This window comes from Panthera pardus, unplaced genomic scaffold (genome assembly GCF_024362965.1).
Source record: "Panthera pardus isolate Hobbes unplaced genomic scaffold, ASM2436296v1 HiC_scaffold_26, whole genome shotgun sequence".
NCBI lineage: Eukaryota > Metazoa > Chordata > Mammalia > Carnivora > Felidae > Panthera > Panthera pardus.
Window position 1 is genome coordinate 17,830,177 of NW_026526832.1, and position 20,538 is coordinate 17,850,714.

Consider the following 20,538-nt stretch of genomic DNA (forward strand, 5'->3'; position numbering starts at 1 on the left):
TGGAGAAGCACCTTGCATGGTTTCTTAAACATAGATTTTGGCATGTTTCTTATAAACAGCAGTTGACTAGATTGGGGAGGGGGGTGTCTAATTGATTTATCTATTCAATAAATATTTATGGATGAACCCCTTTCCTAGGCATTGGGCATTTCTAGTAGAGAGGTTTCTAAATATATACCTAAAGAGACTCTTCTGCATGTGCCTGCAGGAGACAGATTCAAGAATTCTTACTGTAGCATTTATTATAATGGCAAAACATTTGGGCTGAAACATCTCTCCATAAAGGAATGGATTGGAGTGGCCTATTCTATCTTTCGCTTTTTTACAACTAAATAAATGAATTAAGATATCTAAGTCATTAACTGATAAGCATAGGTCTCAAAAAAAAACATACTGATCAATAAGCTACATAATAATATGCAGTATCTATCATTTACATAAAATTACAAATACACAAAACAGTACTACACATTGTTTACAGATGTTCATATGTATAATAAGTATATAATAATATGGTTTGGAATCATCACCCTAAATTTAAGATAGTGGTTACCTCTGGAGAGCAAGGGGAATAGGACCAAAGGAAAACAAGGAGTTTAAACTTCAAGATTTTCTTGTAACTAAAAAACAAGAGCTAAAGGAAAAATGACAAAATATAATATCTATTCTTTCTGATGGTAGATATGTATGACTTACATGTTTGCTATTATTATATTTTGTGCATTTTTATATTCCCATTTTATATTCCTATTTTTAAAAAATGAAAAGCAACGGGAAAAGAATCCCACACATAATATCAATTAAGGTAACAAACATACCAATGAATGTGTGAAGCTTATTTATAGAAAATTGGAAGAGGAGAGGGATTTAAATGGAGTAAGACATATTACATTGCTGAACTAAAAAATAAAATATTTAAAATTGTCAATTTTACCAAAAACAATTATTTAAAATAATTTCAATTCTAATCATCTCACCAAGACTTATTGTAAGAGGAGATACAAAATGACTCTACTGTTCATCTGTTGGCAGAGCTTCTCAAACATCAGTATAGATAGGAATCACCTAGGGATCTTGTTACTATGTAGATTCTGATCCAGTAAATCTCAAGTGGGGCCTGGGATTGCCTAACAGGCTCCCAGTGATGCCAATGCTACAAGACTAAAGACCACACTTTGAGTAGCAAAAATCTAGAAAGTAAATGTAAGATAAATAAACAAGAACATCTGAACTAAAAAGAATAATGACCTGAGTAGCAAGAGGGAGCAGTAGCCCAATAAATAATAAAGCATATAACAATGCTTCAGTAATTATACACTGAGGTGATGGCAAACAGCAGGTATCATTTAAATAGTACTTAATAGGTGCCAGGGACTGTTCTATGCACTTTATAAATACTACCTAATTTAATCCTCATAATGACCATATGAGGTAGGCACTATTATTGTTCTCATTTTATCAAAGGGGAAATAGAACAAAGAAGGGGCAGTTAAAAATAAGTAATTTGCCTAAGAACACACAAGTGGTAAGTGATTGAGTCAGGATTAAAGCCAGACCGTTTTGTGATCTTAACCTCTATGCTATACTGCATAGTAACAAATGTAACTAAATCCAAAGTTTGAGCCCATACAGGGGAAAAAAAAAAAAAAAAAAAAAAGCTTTAATCAAAAGAAAGGTGGAGGGGTGTCCCGTTTACCCACTTCATGTCAACATGGAGTAATGGGGACCAGATTTACCCTTCCATCTGAAACAACAAAAAAACAGAGGAAATAGATAAAATGCAGTTTTCAAGGGCACTGGACATCAAGGCAATGAAAGACAGTGACTCCTAAGAGACAGATATAAATGAGTCTTACGATTGTCCCAGGTTTCTGCACTACAGTGCAGAGAGAGGGAAACCAAGAGAAGCCCAGAAGACTCCCTATGTTGAGGAGACAGCACTGAGAACCCAAGGAAATCAAGGAAGCTAGAGCTCACAGGGAAGAGTATCAGAGGAGAGAGAACCCCAAAGACTTATGGAGGGTCCTCTTGAGTACTTAACATACATTTACAAGTAAAACCCAAAGTAAGAGAAAGAACCATCTAAAGGATTAAAAGGATCAGAGCCCAGTGCTTATAAAAGGCCTAAAATAGTGCCTATTTCTACCAAAAAGACTAGGGAAAAAATTCACAGGGCACTGGGTAGAGTACTGAATAGTGAGAAATAATTAGCCTGAGACTAGCACTGCTCCAGAAGTACCTAACAAGTAAAAAACCAGACCTGAAATGGCCAAACTATTTCCAAGTAACTTAACTGCATCCCAGAACAAACTTCAAGAATATTTATAGGAATAGAAAAAACACAGCACTGAACAGGTAAATTCACAATGACTGTCATTCAATCAAAGATTGCTGGGCATGAAAAGAAAGGAGAAAACAGGACCCATAATCAGGGATAACCAACTGAAAAAGACCTAGAGGGGGCGCCTGGGTGGCTCAGTCAGTTAAGTGTCTGACTTTGGTTCAGGTCACGATCTCACAGTTCATGAGTTCGAGTCCTGCATCAGGCTCTGTGCTGACAGCTCAGAGCCTGGAGTCTGCTTTGGATTCTGTGTCTCCCTCTCTCTCTGCCCCTCCCCTGCTTGCGCTGTCTCTCTCTCTCTCTCTCAAAAATAAATAAACCTTAAAAAAAATTTTTAGGGGCACCTGGGTGGCTCAGTCAGTTAAGCATCCGACTTCAGCTCAGGTCATGATCTCACAGCTTGTGAGTTTGAGCCCCGTGTCTGGCACTGTGCTGACAGCTCAGAGCCTAGAGCCTGCTTCAGATTCTGTGTCTCCCTCTCTTTCTCTGCCCCTCACCGACTCATGCTCTGTCTCTCTGTCCTTCAAAATAAATAAACGTTAAAAAAAATTTTTTTAATAAAAAAAGTAAAAAATAAATAAATTTAAAAAAACAGACCTAGAGTTGGCACAAAAATTAAAATTAACAGTGGGGGAAAAAAAATTAACAGTGGGGCACCTGGGTGGCTCAGTCAGTTAGGCATCCAACTTTAGCTCAGGTCACAATCTCATGGTTAGTAAGTTCGAGCTCCGCATCAGGTCGATTGCTGTCAACACAGAGCCCACTTCAGATCCTCTGTCTTCCTCTCTCTCTGCCCCTCCCCCACTCTCACATGCTCTCTCTCTCTCTAAAATAAACATTAAAAAAAATTATAATTGGGGCGCCTGGGTGGCTCAGTCGGTTGAGCGTCCGACTTCGGCTCAGGTCATGATCTCGCGGTCCGTGAGTTCGAGCCCCACGTCGGGCTCTGTGCTGACGGCTCAGAGCCTGGAGCCTGTTTCAGATTCTGTGTCTCCCTCTCTCTGACCCTCCCCCATTCATGCTCTGTCTCTCTCTGTCTCAAAAATAAATAAACATTAAAAAAAAATTTTTTTTAATTATAATTAACAGAAAAGAATATTAAACCAGTCATTATAACTGTATTCCAAATGTTCAAAAAGTTAAGTACAGACATGGATGATATGAAAAAGACATAAATCAAACTTTAGGGATGAAAGCAACATCTGAGATGAAAACTACACTGGGTAAGATCATCAGCTGATCAGACACTGCAGAAGAAAAGATTAATGAACTTGAAGACATAGCAACAGAAACTATCTAAAATGAAACAGAATTTTTAAAACATGAAAAAAACATCAGTGAGCTGTGGGACAACTTCAAGTAGTCTAATATTCATGTAACTGGAGTGTCTGAAAGGGTTCAGAGGCAGGAAAAATATTTGAAGAAATGATTACCTAAACTTGATGAAAAGTGAAACCAACGGGTCTAAGAAGCTCAACAGACCCCAAGCACAAGAACATTAAAAAAAAAAAAAATTACACCAAGACACATAATGGAAAAATTACTCAAAATCAATGATAAGAACATCTTAAAAGCAACCAGGGTGGGGGAAAAGACGCATTACATTCAGAGAAACAAAAATGAAAGCAGATTTCCTATCAGAAACAATGCAAGTAAAATGACAATGGACCAACATCTTTAAGCACCAAAAGAAAAAAAACTATCAACCTAGAACTGTATACTCAGCAAACATTTTTCAAAAGAGATGGTAATATAAATATGTCCTTAGACATATAAAAGCTGCAAGCATTCCTCACCAGCAGACCTGTACTACATGAAATGTTAAAGGAAGCCCTTCAGGCAGAAGGAAAATGGTATTGACTGGAAATCTAGATCTGCACAATAAAGAACACTGGAAAAAATGGTAACTACATGGGCAAATAAGATTTGTTATTATTACTTAAGTCCATTTAAGAGGCAATTCACTGTTTAAACAAAAGTAATAACAGTGCATTGTGCAGTTTATGACACACGTGATATGTGCTCTGTGTAAACTGGCTCTGAAGGTATTCAAAGCAAAAGATTCAAAAGTCTTTATATTGTCTCACAGAGTAACCACCTTGAGAATCAACACTGAACTATACATCTAAGCTCTGGTTTGTGCAGGTTGGTCTTTCTTTGTTTCTTGTTTTAATCTCATTCTCAGCCTCACATTCAATGGCTCGCTTTCATTACACTTAGCATAAAATACAAATTCCTTGCCAAGGCCTAAACAATCCTGCAAGATTTGCCTTCCTCTCCAACTTCCTCTCCTGTCATTTTGCCCCTCAATCACTTTGCTTCCTAGCCACGATAGCCTTCCATTAATTCTTAGGATATACCAAAGGCTTTTCCCCCAACTCTGTGCCTTTAACTTCCTATTCTTTGGCCTGTAACACTTCTCTCCAAGATCTTCTTGTGACCAGCTTCCTCTGACTCCAGATGACTACCCCATCTATAATAGATGCTCCACTAATCCTCTATCACAGCACCCTGGTTTTTTCCTCCACAAAATTGACTGGGATATTTATATTTTGTTTATTAATTTGTTTACTATCTTTTCCCACTAGAATGTCTGTCTTGGTCACTGTGCTATCCTCAGCATCTAGGACAGTACCTAGCGCATAACAGGCCCTCAATAAATACTTAATAAATACAATTCAGGGTGCCACTTTTAAAGGGGACACTGATAACAGTGTACTAAGAAGGGAACAATTAGAATGAAAAGGGTCCAGAAATCCTGCCACTGAGGGAATGATGAAGGAACCAGAAACGTGTAGCCTACAGAAGTACAAGCTAGGTAAAAACATTCAAATTATCTCTAAATATCTGAAGGCTATCATATAAAGAAGTGTGTTCCACATAGCAAAAACCAGTGTCAGTTGGCCAAAGTTTCCAGGAGACATATTTTGAGTGTAAATACAAAAACAATTTTATCACACCTAAAACTTTTTAACCATGAAATGGACTATTTCATTAGTTTCCCACTCTTGAAGATATCCAAGTGACTGAGTGGTTATTTATTAGAGATCTTGAAAACAGAATTTCTATCCTAAGAAGTGAGTAGGGAAAAGCTGACCTACAGGTCCATTCAGATTCTAAGAATGTATAATTCTAAGCATATAAGCAATATTTAATTTCAGTTATACATAAGGGTCAATATCCATTATCACCTTACATTCAGTGTATTTATTCAACAAACACTGACTGAGCAACAAATGGCTATATTAGCCCTAAGACAAACCAAAACAAAGCTTGACTGCTACCCCATCCCAAAGAGCTATGGTCTGGGTAAAGAGATCACACAATTATGACTTGGGATAGAACGAAGTAAGCGCCATAAGCAAGGTACAAAAGTGCTTTAGTTAAGGTTTTTCCTGCATAACTGATTTTGTTATACCTGAAGATAAGCCCAGTCCATGTTTTGTAAAAGCTGCACATACCTCCCAGGATATAGGCTCAGGTTTTATGCAATATTTTTGGTGATTACAAGGCAAAATCTGAACTTGGAGATGAGCAGTTATTAAAATCGATATTACTAAGACAAATTCCCAATCTAATAATTTTATACCTACTAATACTTAAAAATTGCATTTCTAAACAAAAAAAAAATAAAAAATAAAACCTGCATGATCTTTACCTCCAAAGACGATTTGAAATGATGACCCAATACTTCACTTGAAAAATCCTAACTAAATTAGAAATGTAACAAATCTATCAAATTTATCTCCTTGTTTTCTTTTATTCCTTTATCAGTATCTGATAAAATACAGGTCTAGGGAAATAAGCCTAAATAAGTAAAAACTAGAATAGTTATAAATTTACATTTTACAAAGGATATTTAAGTGAGCTGATTTAAATATGAGCCAACCCGTTCCACATTCCAGGGAAAGGTCTCACTCTCCCTGCCTAGGCATATGGCTTTTTTTTTTTTTTTTTTTTTTAAGTTTTACTGTCTTTGTGTATACCTTATAATTACAATGGAAGACACCTGGGACAGTCCAAACTCGGCTTGCTTATGTACTGAAACACATAACTTATTACACTGTCACCCAAATTTGGATCATTTCAGCAGTGATTATTTGGTAAATTAGATCCTAGCATTTCAGAGACAACAGGGCCCTTAGAGATGGCTAGCTCACAGTATTTTGTTTTGTCTTAATACATGGCTTTTTAAGCAAGTCAGTATATTTAACCAAAATAAATACATCAATAGCAAAAGAATGCTAGATGTCTAAGCACCACTGCATTCTAAAAATAAGATCCTCTAAATCCATCATGGTGCTTAAAATGAATATTTTTACATAATAAAAATGCAGACAGCAGAAATAAAGCATTTAGCTTAAGAGGCAGAAAAAGGCAATTGTATTTTTGAAAAAGGAAAACTAGCAATCTTATGAAAACCACAGCAAATGGCTTTAGGAAGAATTATGAATGCAAAAAGGGCATAAGATAGAAGTCAAGTCTCCAGTCTACGGAAAATACATATGGCTACTTAACATACCACAGTCCGAAGGCATTGGTGCTGCAGAAATGGAAAAGACAACTGGTGTATCAGAACCTGGAAATAAAAATGGGTATCTTCCAATCAAAGAATTTCCTTCTACTGGAAAATCTGGAAGGTCCTCTATGGTCATCTTCTAGAAAGCCACCTTTAATGAGAGAAAAAAGCATATCTATTGTATTTGTATGCAACTTAGAATGATTGCCTTGAATCACAAAAAGACTATTTTCTTTTAATATATAACCTACTGACCTTTTTTTAAAGATTTTAGTAATCTCTACACCCTACATGGGACTTGAACTTACAACCCGGAGATCAAGAGTTGCATTCTCCTCCGACTGAGCCAGCCAGGAACCCCAATCTACTGACATTTTTTAACTTCAACCTTCAAGAATCTTTTTGAGAGAGGAAGGGGGAAAAACTTCCTTTTAGCAAACTGCTATTAAAGAATATATGTTGTTTCACACTGTCTCTTACAGACATGCAATCTTTTTAGACAAAGCTCAGGAGAAATAAAAAGCTAAGTACTGGGGCGCCTGGGTGGCTCAGTTGGTTACGTGTCCAACTTCGGCTCAGGGCATGATCTCGCGGTCTGTGAGTTCGAGCCCTGCGTCGGGCTCTGTGCTGATAGGTCAGAGCCTGGAGACTGTTTCGGATTCTGTGTCTCCCTCTCTCTGACCCTCCCCCGTTCATGCTCTGTCTCTCTCTCAAAAATCAATAAATGTTTAAAAAAAAAAAAAAAAGCTAAGTATTTCCCCAAAACACATGAAAACCTTTTTTATAAATATTGTTTTTGCTTTTTAATTTTTTTTATTTTAGAGAGAATGAGTGTGCGCATGAGCAAGTGGGGGAGGGGCGGAGGGAGAGAGAGAGGGAGAGAGAGAGAATCCCAAGCAGGCTCCATACTTGGCACAGAGCCCAATGAAGGGCTCAATCCCATGACCCTGGGATTACGACCTGAGTCGAAATCAGGAGTCATAACCTTGCGGCACCTGGGTGGCTCAGTCGGTTAAGTGTCCAGCTTCAGCTCAGGTCATGATCCTGTGGTCCATGGGTGGGTTCGAGTCCCACATCAGGCTCTGTGTTGACCACCTCAGAGCTGGAGCCTGCTTTGGATTCTGGTCTCCCTCTCTCTCTGCCCCTCTCCTGCTCGTGCTCTGTCTCTCTCTCTCTCTCAAAAATAAATAAACATTAAAAAAAATTTTTTTAAGTCAAACACTCAACTGACTGAGCCACCCAGGCATCCCTAGGTGAAAAGGTTTTTAAATGCTGAGTTAATCCAAGTGGGTGATATTCTCTTTACTTAGAGTAATAAAGGGATATAATATCCCTTGTAGATGTACCTCTATCATAGGATCTGACACAGGTTACATTACCTGTCTTCTAACAGTTCATGCCATGTGCTCATCACATGAAAATAATCTAGTTTAGAGTGTTCTCGTTCTTTTCTGACATCCTAGAAAGTTTCACTGGAAATCAATCACATCACTTGTACAAATATGGGTCTAAGAGCTCCCGGCATTGTTTACTTCTCCCCAACATACAACATCCATTTAGTCCATCCGTGCAGAAAATGGAAGGCCATGCCTTTTAAACCACATCACTGATATTGCCTCTTTTTCCCAGAAAACATGTGAGCGCTTAGGATGTTTGCCCTGCAGTGGACTGCTGCACCCTAGCTCAGATAGAAATGGCATAGCAGAGCAAATGTTGGTACAACTGAACTATATATAAAGGTAAAAAGCATCCAGTTTCTTTTGCATCAAGTCTGTAAAGTCTGAAATATTATAAATCTCTTTATCAGTGTTAAATATAAGCAAAGACCATATTACAAAACTAAATAAAAATGATGCTAGGCCATTTCAGTAGAAAGAATAAAGATAATTAACTGGCAAAGCTGCCAGTTACCCTAGCAGATAACACCATGCTAGAAATTACTCAGTGTGTGTTCTATACTTAACCAATCCTATATCTAACTTAGCCATCTTTACTCCACCATCACCACCCTGATCCAAAGAAACAGTCACCTCTCTGAGCTAACTGGTTCCTTTCCAATGATCCATGTTTTCTGAAGACTATCAGGAACTAGTAACGAGTAAGGTGACTTTTTTTTTTTTTTGTCATAAGGTACATGCTTATGTGGACATGGATATTCTTTATTAAATAACCTAATACACTGTTACTATGTTAAAGGTATTCAAGTTTTCTTAGATGCTAAAGTTAGTTGCCACCCAATACATTGAATGATTATGATAGTAACCCTACCACAATAATGGGGAAATAACAAGGAATTGGTGCCACACAGCAAGGTGATCTTCCTCAAACACTTCAATTCCAAAAAGTAACACACATCCCCAAAGACAGTCCTCCTTCAATGCCATAGCTTCTCAGTGATGAAAGTAACAGGATTTCTACTTGTTGGCTGCTACTTTTGGCAGTAAATCTGAGCAAAATATTCTATGCAGAGCATGAAGCTTCCTTTGAAATCAAGGGACATAAACAAGGCTTAATAACTATTAAGGAACCACCACATACAAGGCACCGCACTATTCTGGATGTTTTGGAAAATACGAAAGTGAGTAAGATAGTCCAGGCTTATTAGCTAGCTTACCATCTACTAGGGTGAATAAAATAGCACTAGTAACTATAGATGATGAAATAGAATGGGGTATGTTCTGTGACATAAGTACAAGGAACATCTACATTGGGCACTCCTGACAATCAGAAACAGTGCATGAAGAAAGCATCCCCAAGATGGGTCTTGAAAGATCGGTCAGCAGAAATTTAAAAGAAGAGCATGTTAAAGGAAGTAGGCTGGAACTCGGGCACATCTAGGTACATTGTTTGAGGTAAGGCTGTAATGTTTTTTTAGGACTCTACTTGGGAGTATTGCATACACCTGATCAAAGACCAAACCACTTAATTCCATAAGCACTGGGAAACTCCTGATTTCTTAAAAGGAGAGAGTTCTGATTCAAACCATGTTTTAGGAAGATTCATCTGACTACAACCACACTTTAGAACTCACTCATGTTTTTATACTCCTAATTCTTCAGCCAAGTGATTGAGTGGCTATCCTTCTGAGTTGGTTAAGAGGAACCCACCTTTAAAAACCTCTCTTTTAGAAATACAAATCAAAACCACACTGAGAGATCACCTCACGCCAGTCAGAGTGGCTACAATGAACAAATCAGGAGACTATAGATGCTGGCGAGGATGTGGAGAAACGGGAACCCTCTTGCACTGCTGGTGGGAATGCAAACTGGTGCAGCTGCTCTGGAAAACAGTGTGGAGGTTCCTCAAAAAATTAAAAATAGACCTACCCTATGACCCAGCAGTAGCACTGCTAGGAATTTACCCAAGGGATACAGGACTACTGATGCATAGGGGCACTTGTACCCCAATGTTTATAGCAGCACTCTCAACAATAGCCAAATTATGGAAAGAACCTAAATGTCCATCAACTGATGAATGGATAAAGAAATTGTGGTTTATATATACAATGGAATACCACTTGGCAATGAGAAAGAATGGAATACAGCCTTTTGTAGCAACATGGATGAACTGGAGAGTGTTATGCTAAGTGAAATAAGTCATACAGAGAAAAACAGATACCATATGTTTGCACTCTTATCTGGATCCCAAGAAACTTACAGAAGACCATGGGGGAGGGGAAGGGGGAAAAAAGTCAGAGGGAGGGAGCCAAACCATAAGAAACTCTTAAAAACTGAGAATAAACTGAGGGTTGATGGGGGAGGGGAGGGAGGGGAGGGAGGGGAGGGTGGGTGATGGGCATTGAGGAGGGCACCTGCTGGGATGAGCACCGGGTGTTGTATGGAAACCAATTTGACAATAAATTTCATATTAAAATAAAATAAAATAAAATAAAATAAAATAAAATAAAAAATAAAAATAAAAACCTCCCTTTTATAGGGTAGAGCTTCCCATCCAAAAAAAATTTTTTGAAAGTGATCCTCAGAGCACCTTTCATTTCCTTGTAGACTGCTGAGATCCTCACAGAACTCTATCTTGCGCAACTATCACAGGAGCTAGATTAGTGTCTTACACATATTTCATTTAGATGCAGTGTGGAAAGATGATTCACTCAACAAGGTGGAATAAACACTGTCATTTCATATACTAGATACTTCAAGCCCAGAGAAGCTACAATATTACCTAACCAATGTACTGAACATTCTTTGTATTTTGTGCCTTCATTGCATTTTTCCTTAGTCCCATTTCCTTTCCTTCACGAAAAACTCAACAGTCTATCTCTAGTCCCACTTAAGAAAACTGCACACCTCTAAAAACATGGCAAAGTTTTAGAATCCTTCTGAAAAGCAATCTTTGGGTCTGAAGATCTAAGACACCTGGGATCTCGCTCAAACTTGGTCAAACTAGAATCAAATTCCCCAAACTCTGATTTATATAGGAATCCCATCCTACACCATCACCCCAAAAACAGCTCTGAGAAAATGCAACTGGTAACATGGCTCAAATATCTTGTGATTTTTCAAGGATTCCTGGTCTATTCCCTAACACAGAATGGTGGTGAGAAGAGATGGCCACTAACTTTTTCAAAGCGGTTCAAGGCTAGTAGACCTCACTAAGGAACCTCATTATGGTCAAGAGACTCCCTCAGCTTTATCTGGAATATGGTTCAAGGGCAACATCTTTGAGCTACTCAACTAACAGGAGATCTAAGCTGTGTCCACATGAGTTAGAATCACGAGGCCCTTTCATTCATTTAAATACTGTATTTTGCCAGGAGCCTTTATTTCCATTAGATTCCCAAAAAATTACCATAACCAAAATAAGCATTTAAATCATATCTCCAAGGTTCCTTTAAAAATTAAAAATAGGGGTGCCTGGGTGGCTAAGCATCCGGCTTCGGCTCAGGTCATAATCTCATGGTTCATGAGTTTAAGCCCCGCATTGGGCTCTGTGCTGACAGCTCAGAGCTTGGAGCCTGCTTCGGATTCTGTCTCCTTCTCTCTCTGCTCTCCCCTGCTTGCACTCTGTCTCTGTCTCTCTCTCAAAAATAAACATTTAAAAAAATTTTTTAATTAAAAAAAAAAAAGTAAAAAATAAAGGGGTGCCTGGGTGGCTCAGTCAGTTGAGGGTCTGACTTCGGCTCAGGTCACGATGTCACAGTTCGTGAGTTTGAACCCCACATCAGCTTTGCTGCTGTCAGCACAGAGCCTGCTTCAGATCCTTTCCCCCCCTCTCTCTGCCCTTCCCCTACTTGAGCGCTCTCTCTCAAAAATAAACATTTTAAAAATTAATTAATTAAAAATTAAAAATAGAATTACTAAGTGATCCAGTGAGTCCATTACTAGGTTTTTACTCAAAGAAAACAAAAACACTAATTCAAAAGATGTATGCACCCTACATTTACTGCAGCACTGTATACAATAGTGAAGGTATGGAAACAACCCAAGCATCCATTCATCGATGAATGAATAAAGAAGACTGGGGGTGGAATATTACTCACCCACAAAAAAGAATGAGAACTTGTCATTTGCAACAATATGGATGGGCCTAGAGGTTATAATGCTAAGTGAAATACGTCAGACAGAGAAAGACAAATACCATATGATTTCACTCATGTGGAATTTACAAAACAAAACAAAGGAACAAAGAAAAAACAGACTCTTAAATACAGAGAACAAACCAGTGGCTGCTAGAAGGGAGGTGGGTAGGTGGTGAGTGAAAATGATAAAGAATATTAAGAGTATTCTTATCATGATGAGCACTGAGTAATATATAGATTGATGAGTCATTATATTGTACACCTGAAACTAATATAACACTGTATGTTAATTATGCTTCAATAAAAGATAATAACCAAAAAAATTTAATGTAGTATCTCCAGCTATCCATTTATTTGTTACATATATAAATCTATTCAATCACTAAACAGGTATTTACAATAGTCGATACTTAGTTGCCTCTCAGCCCTAGAAAGAATATAAAAGACACCTGCCCTCCAGAAGTTCATTAGTCACTCAACAAGCATTTACTGAGTGTTTCTAAGTCCTAGGCTGGGCATACAAAGAGAAAGAAAATAGGTATGCCCTCGTCCCCACATAGGTTAGAGTCTAGTATATTTCTATAAGAAAGCTGAAATTACTGTACAGTTGTAATAAATGCTGTGTTCAAGAGGGTCAGTGGAAACTTCCTGAAGGACTAAAAATTTAAAGTTGCAGTGTCCAACCAGGTAGCTACTAGCCACACGTGGCTATTTACATTAAACTAAAATTTCAGTTCCTCCATTGCTCTAGCCCCACAGACGTACTCAAAAGCCACATGTGGGTAGCAGACACCATGCTTAAACAGTGCAGAAACACTTCCCTCATTGCAGAAAGTTCTGTAGAACACCACTGAAGGAAAACAGTGCTGCTCAAATTCGATGCGAAAATAGTAAGAATCAACAATAAACAAAGGCTAACAAAACTAAGCAAGCCAATAGCAGCACGGTTAATTATACATAAGGAACCAGGGAACAGTAAGCCTAAAAGTAACCAGATATTTGTAGGTTTAAACAGGGAGAAAGAGTTGATTAACAAAAAGGCCACTAGTACATGTTTCAAAACTGGAGTTGTTAAGAACAATAAAAAGACACCATATAAATATCACTTTTTTTAAAAGACCCTGCTAGTGAAAACTGTATCTGGTGAATCTGAAATGTCTGAAGTACTACAAATAATATACCATTTGTTAAATCTTCTATCAAACAAGTAAAAATACTCATATTTCAAGCTCTAATCTTACAGCCCAGGTGGTCCATTACCAAATGAAAGCATTTTTTAAAAATGCATATTGTTAGCAAAATAAGATAGAACCAGGATGCTTTTGCATAATAAAGATGTAGAAGGCTAGATTTCTGCCATTTTCAATTCTCTGCTTTCGGTCCATAGTCGCTCCGTGTCCCACATCGCCTGATCTTCTGCCACTTAGACGACTTACTTCAAATTGTGCAGAAGGTTCATAAATGACAAACGTCAATCTGAAAATGAAGTATTTGCAGGATGTTTCTAAGGAGGAGGGTGTTTCTATATTGAAATATTTCACAGGCACCGATTTATACTATGAAATTGCTACAATGTGAACCACAGTCTAGCTGGGAACATAGAGCAAGTTACTATCCCTTGAGAATATCATCCTCTGATATATATCAAAACACTGTCTCAGAGTTTAAATCCAAACTGCCTCTTTAGTCTCGGGATGAATGAACAACCTGACATCTAAAAGAAAGCTGACATTATAAACCCATCAATCTAATCTACAAGGATGAGGTCTAAACCACCTCTCTGTTTAGGGCAGGGCTCAGAGCAAGTGCCCCCAACCCCCCACCCCAACTTCCCTTCCCAATTCCTATTATTTCGAATTAAGGAATCTCAGGATAGCCAAAGACTGGAAGCAAAGCCATTTGGTTTAGCTTTGCATTCCCACCGGCAAAAGGTTTCTTAACAATTTATTAAGCAAGGGGAGGCACGGGAGATGTGAAGAGGCCCGCTGCAGGAAAAACACCAAAGGCGGCGCACCGCACGCAGCACATCTGCGTGCGGGTGACACTCCCAGGGCGCCCGGGCGGCCGCGGCTGCGGAGGCGGACAGGGGGCCCGCAACCCAGGCACCGCGCCGCTCCTCATCCCAAAGTTACACAGCCTGCGAGGAGCGGAGAGGAGAAACCCACCTCTCCGAAGGTGGGCCGCGCCGCCCCCGCCCCCGGCGACAGCCCCGGGGAGGCCTGCGGGAGCCCGCGACCCCGGCGCCACCGGACGCGGACGCGGCGCTCCCAGAGCCTCCGCGCGGCCCTCCCCGAGCCGTCAACAGCCCCTCGGGCACCCTCGCCCCCGCCCAGCCGGCCCGCAGCCCCCGCGCGCTCCCGCCCCACCTGCTCCTCCGGTCCTCTCGGGACGGCCGGCTGCGAACGCGGAGACGCGGAGGCAAGGCCGAGAGGCGCGCTCCTCCGCCCGGCGCCAGTCTCCAGTGGCCGGCCGCGGAGCCTCCCGCTGCGCCGCTCCCAGACCTGGTCCGGCCCCTCCCGCCTGCCGCCTCCGCGCGCGCCGAGCCGGGCCCCACGCGGGGTCGGCGCGCGCGCAGTGCAGGCTCCCGGGCCGCGCGCAGGCCTCGGCCCCAGCCCCGCGCACGCGCCGGGGCTGGGGGGTGGGGTGGAGGCGAGAAGCGCGCGCCTCTTGCCTGCGCCCCCGCCGGCCCCCAGCCCACGGAAGGTGGAGCCTCCAGGTTGGGACCGCCTGGGAGCTTCCTGGGTTAGACTTGCGTGGAGGTGGCAGCGCCGTGGTATTTCCATCGCAGTCGCAGGAAGGTTCTCGGGGGAACCCCGCAGGGCCCAGGGCAGTGAGTAGGGGCGGTAGCCCTTGGCGCGCTGTACTCCTCCATTAAAGCCCTTAGCTACCTTCTCCCACCCCCGCCCCGGGGCTAGGAGCGCCCCCACCGAGTTCACAGGGGCAGGCATGGCGTCTTATCTGTGTCTAACCCTGTGCATGGCCCAGAATAGGTCCACCAGTCAATTACCTGTTTGCAGGTTTTGCTGTAAAAAGCCTAGCCGATACTATACCCAGGCCGAATACACCCAAAGGTGTCTGTGGAGGCAGAAGGGGAGACGTGAGTAGTCGTCCCAGAACTTTATTTCTCCTGCTGCTTTGCTCATTTCTCACCTTCTTCTCCCTCGGTCCCATCTCCATTCCCCAAGAGCCAGAGGTGGTGAAACTGTAACAACAGACGTTAAGTGCTGACAACCTGGTTCTCCATCACCCAGTAGAAGGAAAGGTGTTGCTTGGCACTTAATGAGTCTCCTTAATGAAGGAACTTAATGAGTCCATTGTTTCCCCATGACTGAGGTTTATAACACTGAATCACTGATGTTACAACATAACAACTCTCTCTCTGAGGCCTTTTCATTCTGGCTGTGATATACAGATTACTACACTGTACCTCCGTGTTCGCCAAGCACAGTGCCTGGCAAGAGCAGATATTGAATGACTGAATGTCTATCTGGGTCTCTTGCAAGAGCAGAGGTAAGTGCTGGGGACACACCAGAGCATCTTTTCCTGTTGGAATCACGGATTCTGGAGATTAGAAAAAGCCCCCTTCCCTTGCCTGGGCCTCCCTTGCAACATCCTTACACCAAATGGCCATAGTTGAATACCTCCAGTAACCAGGAACTCTTTCTTTAAAAGCAGTCATTTTATCATAGACCAGCCTTGTTGACAAGCTCTTCCTACCTTGAGCTAAATCACCTCCCTGCATCTCCTCCTTATTGGGTTTCTACTCTGGGGACTTCTAGATCATGTCTGCCTCTGATTCAAGATATCTAGGACAAGCATTCTCTGTCGCTTAGGCTACTCCTTGTACGACAGGGTCAAGATCCCACTCACCAGCATGTTAAAGGAGTCTTTATGACATACCCCAGCTTCTTTAGAGCTCACAAATGAACATGGTGTCCTGTTGAGTGCAGAGAAAATAGAAACTCTCACCTCTTTCTAGGTCCCATGCTTCTATTAGCGTAGCTCAAGATATCAAAATAGTTTTGTAGCAGTCAATATTACATTGTTGAATTGGGTGGAGCACACTGTCAGCTAAAACCCATAGAACTTATGCAATATTTAAATGCCATGACCATCCCACAGTCCCTGGTCAGCTGCCAGTTTCTCTTTCTCTGCAGGTTCAGCACCTTCATGGACTCTCGGGGATGATCATGTGACACAGTTGCCTCCTCCCTTTGGGAGTTGCACCTCCTTCTCCCTGCCGCCATAATACCCTCTTCTTGTCTGATCCTGCCCACCTCTTTCACTGGTTAGAAGAAGGAAGGCAACTTTGGTTGGCTTTAAGCAACTATAAATTAGTCCTGTTGTCAGTGAGCCACAAAAACTCATAAAGATCTGTGTGTAACAGAAGGTGCTATTGGTGTACCTGTGGAAACATAGGTATACAGTTCACTTTTATTGCTGATTTAAATTATACCTCTGAGATACCACTATTAGTAGGTGACAGGGTGTGGCTAGCTGAGTTGTTTTTAACTATAATAAAAGTCTCTGTTAGAACCAGCCAGGCTGCTAGCCTTTTCTGCTACACCCAAACACAAAATAGTACACAGGCAATTTCCCAGGATACCAAGCAATTAGGGAGAGAGTCTCCTACTCACCTGGTTGCCTTTGTCCAAAATACTGAATTTATTCCATAAGCCATCATCAAGAATATAAGCACTCATCAGAATCATGCTCCCTAGAAAACCCCATGGGTCATACAAGTATGACCACGTATTGCCCAGTTAACAAGAGTTGGACCAGGACTTGGAACTTAAACCATCTTCTGGGGTGGGAAGGCACATGGGCATGTGGTACAACTGTACCTACTAAGATGCAATTGTATCTGAAGGCACAGTGAGGTTCCTGGACAATGAAACATAAACCACAGTCACAGGAAGTTATCAGCACTGGTGATCAGTATGGAGAAGGGGCATTACTGACTGACCACTGTGTGGCCCTTTACCTGTGGGATTTTACTTGCCTTCACTTCACAAATGAAGAAAGAGACTCCATCAGGTTGTGGAACTTGCTTGATGTACCCTGGGGCAGGAAAAGATTCAAACTAAGTCTGTCTGATCTGAAGTCTTGTGTTGATCCACTATTTTGTATTACCTATGCAGGGTGTCCTTTGGGGCATTCAAGACACAGAAATGTTGTGTCAAATAGCAGGGACCATTCAGAAATTCAAGCAGACAACCAGAAGTCAGCACCAAAAGGTCTCTCAGCAGCTAACAGGACCCAAACCATGGTAAAAGGGTTGGGGACATAGGCAAAAGAAGACTGAGCCACTGCTCTTATGTGGACTGAGGTATTGGGCAGGATATCATATCATTCACTGAGAAGAAGACAAGGCTCAGTTTTCAGAATCTGGATGTAGGGGCCATCAGGACTATAAGAAAGACCCCACTGTCAGAATTGGGGTGCCAAATTGAAGCCCAACTAGCAGAAGTCGTGAAATGCAAAATATCAGAGCACTGGGTAGAGCCCCTAAAATCTATATCTGCAGATGATAGGATCGTCATCAGAGAAAAGCTAACAGAATCAACTATTAGAAGTAATAAGTGAGTTCAATAAGGTTGTCAAGTACAAGATAAATTGCTAAAAATAGTTTCCTCTATATCAGCAGTAAGCAACCAGGAAATATAACAGACAATAAGATTTACAATAGCAATAAAACTCTTAAGCATAATATCCAGGAATTAACCTAACAACTTGTAAGAACTTTATGGAGAAAGTTTTAAAATTCTATTTAAGGACATAAAAGAAGATTGAGGGGTGCCTGGGTGGCTCAGTCAGTTGAGCGTCCAACTTCAGCTCAGGTCATGATCTTACACTCTGTGAGTTAGAGCCCTGCATCGGGCTCTGTGCTGACTGCTCAAGAGCCTGGAGCCCGCTTCAGATTCTGTGTCTCCCCCTCTCTCTGCCCCTCCCCTGCTCATGCTCTCTGTCTCTGTCTCAAAAATAAATAAAAACATTAAAAAAAATTTTTAAAGAAGATTGAATAATGAAGACATGCCATGGATAGGATGCCTTGACATTGTAAAAATCCATCTAATTTCTAAATGCAATGTTATACCAACTCAAAGTTTAAGGAACTTCAATAAACATATGAGGAAAAATAAAAATTTTCATAGTTAAGTCAGTTTGGAAAAGCAACAGCAAAGAGAGGAAGCTTGCCCTGCCAGATATTATTATTACCACATAGTGATAAAAAAAATAGTGTGGTCCTAGAACAGAAATGGAACAGTAAAACAGAATAGGGAGCTCAGAAGCAGACCGTGACACCTCAACATATATAAAGGTGGTACCACAAATCAATGAGAAAAATATATGTCATTTAGATGATATTGTTGGGGAAACTGGCTTAGTTTATGAAGAAATAAAGCTGGATGCTCCATGTCTACCATATACAAAGATGAACCCCATGGGGCACCTGGGTGGTTCAGTCGATTAAGCGTCCGACTTTGGCTCAGATCATGATCTCATGGTTTGTGAGTTCGAGCCCCGCATCAGGCTCTGTGCTGCCAGCTCAGATCCTGGAGCCTGCTTTGCATTCTGTGTCTCCCTCTCTCTCTGCCCCTCCCCAACTTGTGCTGTCTCTCACATAATAAATAAACTTAAAAATTAAAAAAAAAAAAGACAAAAAACAAAAACAAAGGAGAACTCTAGATGAATTAAAGACCTACATTCGAAAGGTAGAAGGAAAATGTAGGAGAATGTCTTTATGAACATGGGGGTAGGGACTTACTTCATAAAACAAGACTACAAAAGTACAAACCTTAAAACAAAAGGCTGGGAGATTTGCCATACATCACAATGAAGGCTTTTCTCCAATGAAGACTACTATAGAAAAAGTTAACAGCAGCTGACAAACTGGGAGAAGATATATGATGTGTTCAAAAGCATTTAGGGATTAATATCTAAAATATGTAAGGAACGCTTGCAAGTCAACAAAAAGAAGTCAGAAAATCCAATATAAAAATGAGAAAAGGATAGAAATAGGCCGAAGGAAAAGCCAGAATGGCATGCAAGCATAGAAGAGATGCTCAAACCCTCTAGAGAGGAGAGAATAGAAACACAACAAAAAGTATGGTGCTACCTATAGCCACTGGGATGCTGGTATATTTAAAAACCAGCTCTGGGGGATTAGAGCAGGGGCAGTCCTAATTTTAGCGTTTGCTAATTTCCATGTGCAAATACTCTCACCCCTGCCAATTTCAAACTACCAGCAGGAGGTCATTGAACAAGGATTTTAGAAGAAGTGTGTTCAGTCTGCTCTCATGAGCCAGCACCAACACACCAGTGCCTCACCCATCAGCTTAGCAAAAATTAGAAAAATCCCAAATATTGGCAAAGATATGGGGAAATGGGAATCCTCATGCACTGCTGATGGGAATTTAAACTGGTAAATACATTCCATTGAGCAAGCTGGCAGTGTCTAGTGAAAAAAATTATCAGCGTGCTTTATGACTCAGCAATCACCCTCCTAGATATGCCTCAGAGAAACTGTTTGTAACCTTCACGTGGCTTCCAGGAAGCCATTCTCTCATTTACTAGATGATCTCATCCCATCCAAGGCTTTAAATGCTATCTCTATTTTCAGGATTCCAAAATTTCTATCTCTAGCCCTGAACTTCAGACATATATCCACTGCCTACTCAACATCTAATCTATAGTGTATAATAAGCATCTCAAATGTAATATGTTCAGAATAGAACCCTACCCCACACCCTTCCCATGTCAGTAAATGACAGCTTGATTCTTCTGTTTGTTCACTGGAGTCATCTTTTCCTTCATAGTTCTGGATTTTCCAAACCAAAGCCCCATTCCCCATTTTTAAGAAAAGTTCATAACATCATTTATTGATGGAGAAATTCATCAATACCACTGAAATCCTTTCAAATCGATAGTCACCAGAGACCCCAGGAACTTCCTACTGCTGTCACCTGGGCTTGCTTTCTTCTGAAGAATCTCCTTTTCTCTCTCAAAGCTTCAAGTGGGGACCTGCCTGCTAAAGCAGACTACAAACTGAAGACCTCACAAGCCTTATTATCTGAATCCTTGGTTCTCATTCCTGGTTGCACACTTGAATCTCCTGAATACCTTTCACAAAATAAACCA

The 20,538-nt window shown here is 40.9% G+C and overlaps 1 protein-coding gene across 3 annotated transcripts in view; it reads right to left on the reverse strand.

Moving 5' to 3' along the window:
- The window catches only part of CLIP4 (CAP-Gly domain containing linker protein family member 4), an 81,474-nt gene that overhangs the window by 51,302 nt on the left and 9,634 nt on the right, over positions 1-20,538 (reverse strand). The window contains exons 1-3 of one of the 3 annotated variants that reach the window (XM_019448466.2): positions 14,763-15,031; positions 13,833-13,872; positions 6,864-7,011 (exon numbers count right to left, since the gene is read on the reverse strand). In XM_019448466.2, the coding sequence (XP_019304011.2) occupies positions 6,864-6,996 (133 nt within the window). In that variant the 5' untranslated portion in view covers positions 6,997-7,011; positions 13,833-13,872; positions 14,763-15,031. Of the gene's footprint in view, positions 1-6,863; positions 7,012-13,832; positions 13,873-14,762; positions 15,032-20,538 lie in introns of those variants that run through there. The other 2 variants (XM_019448450.2, XM_019448459.2) reach the window with 2 other exon arrangements.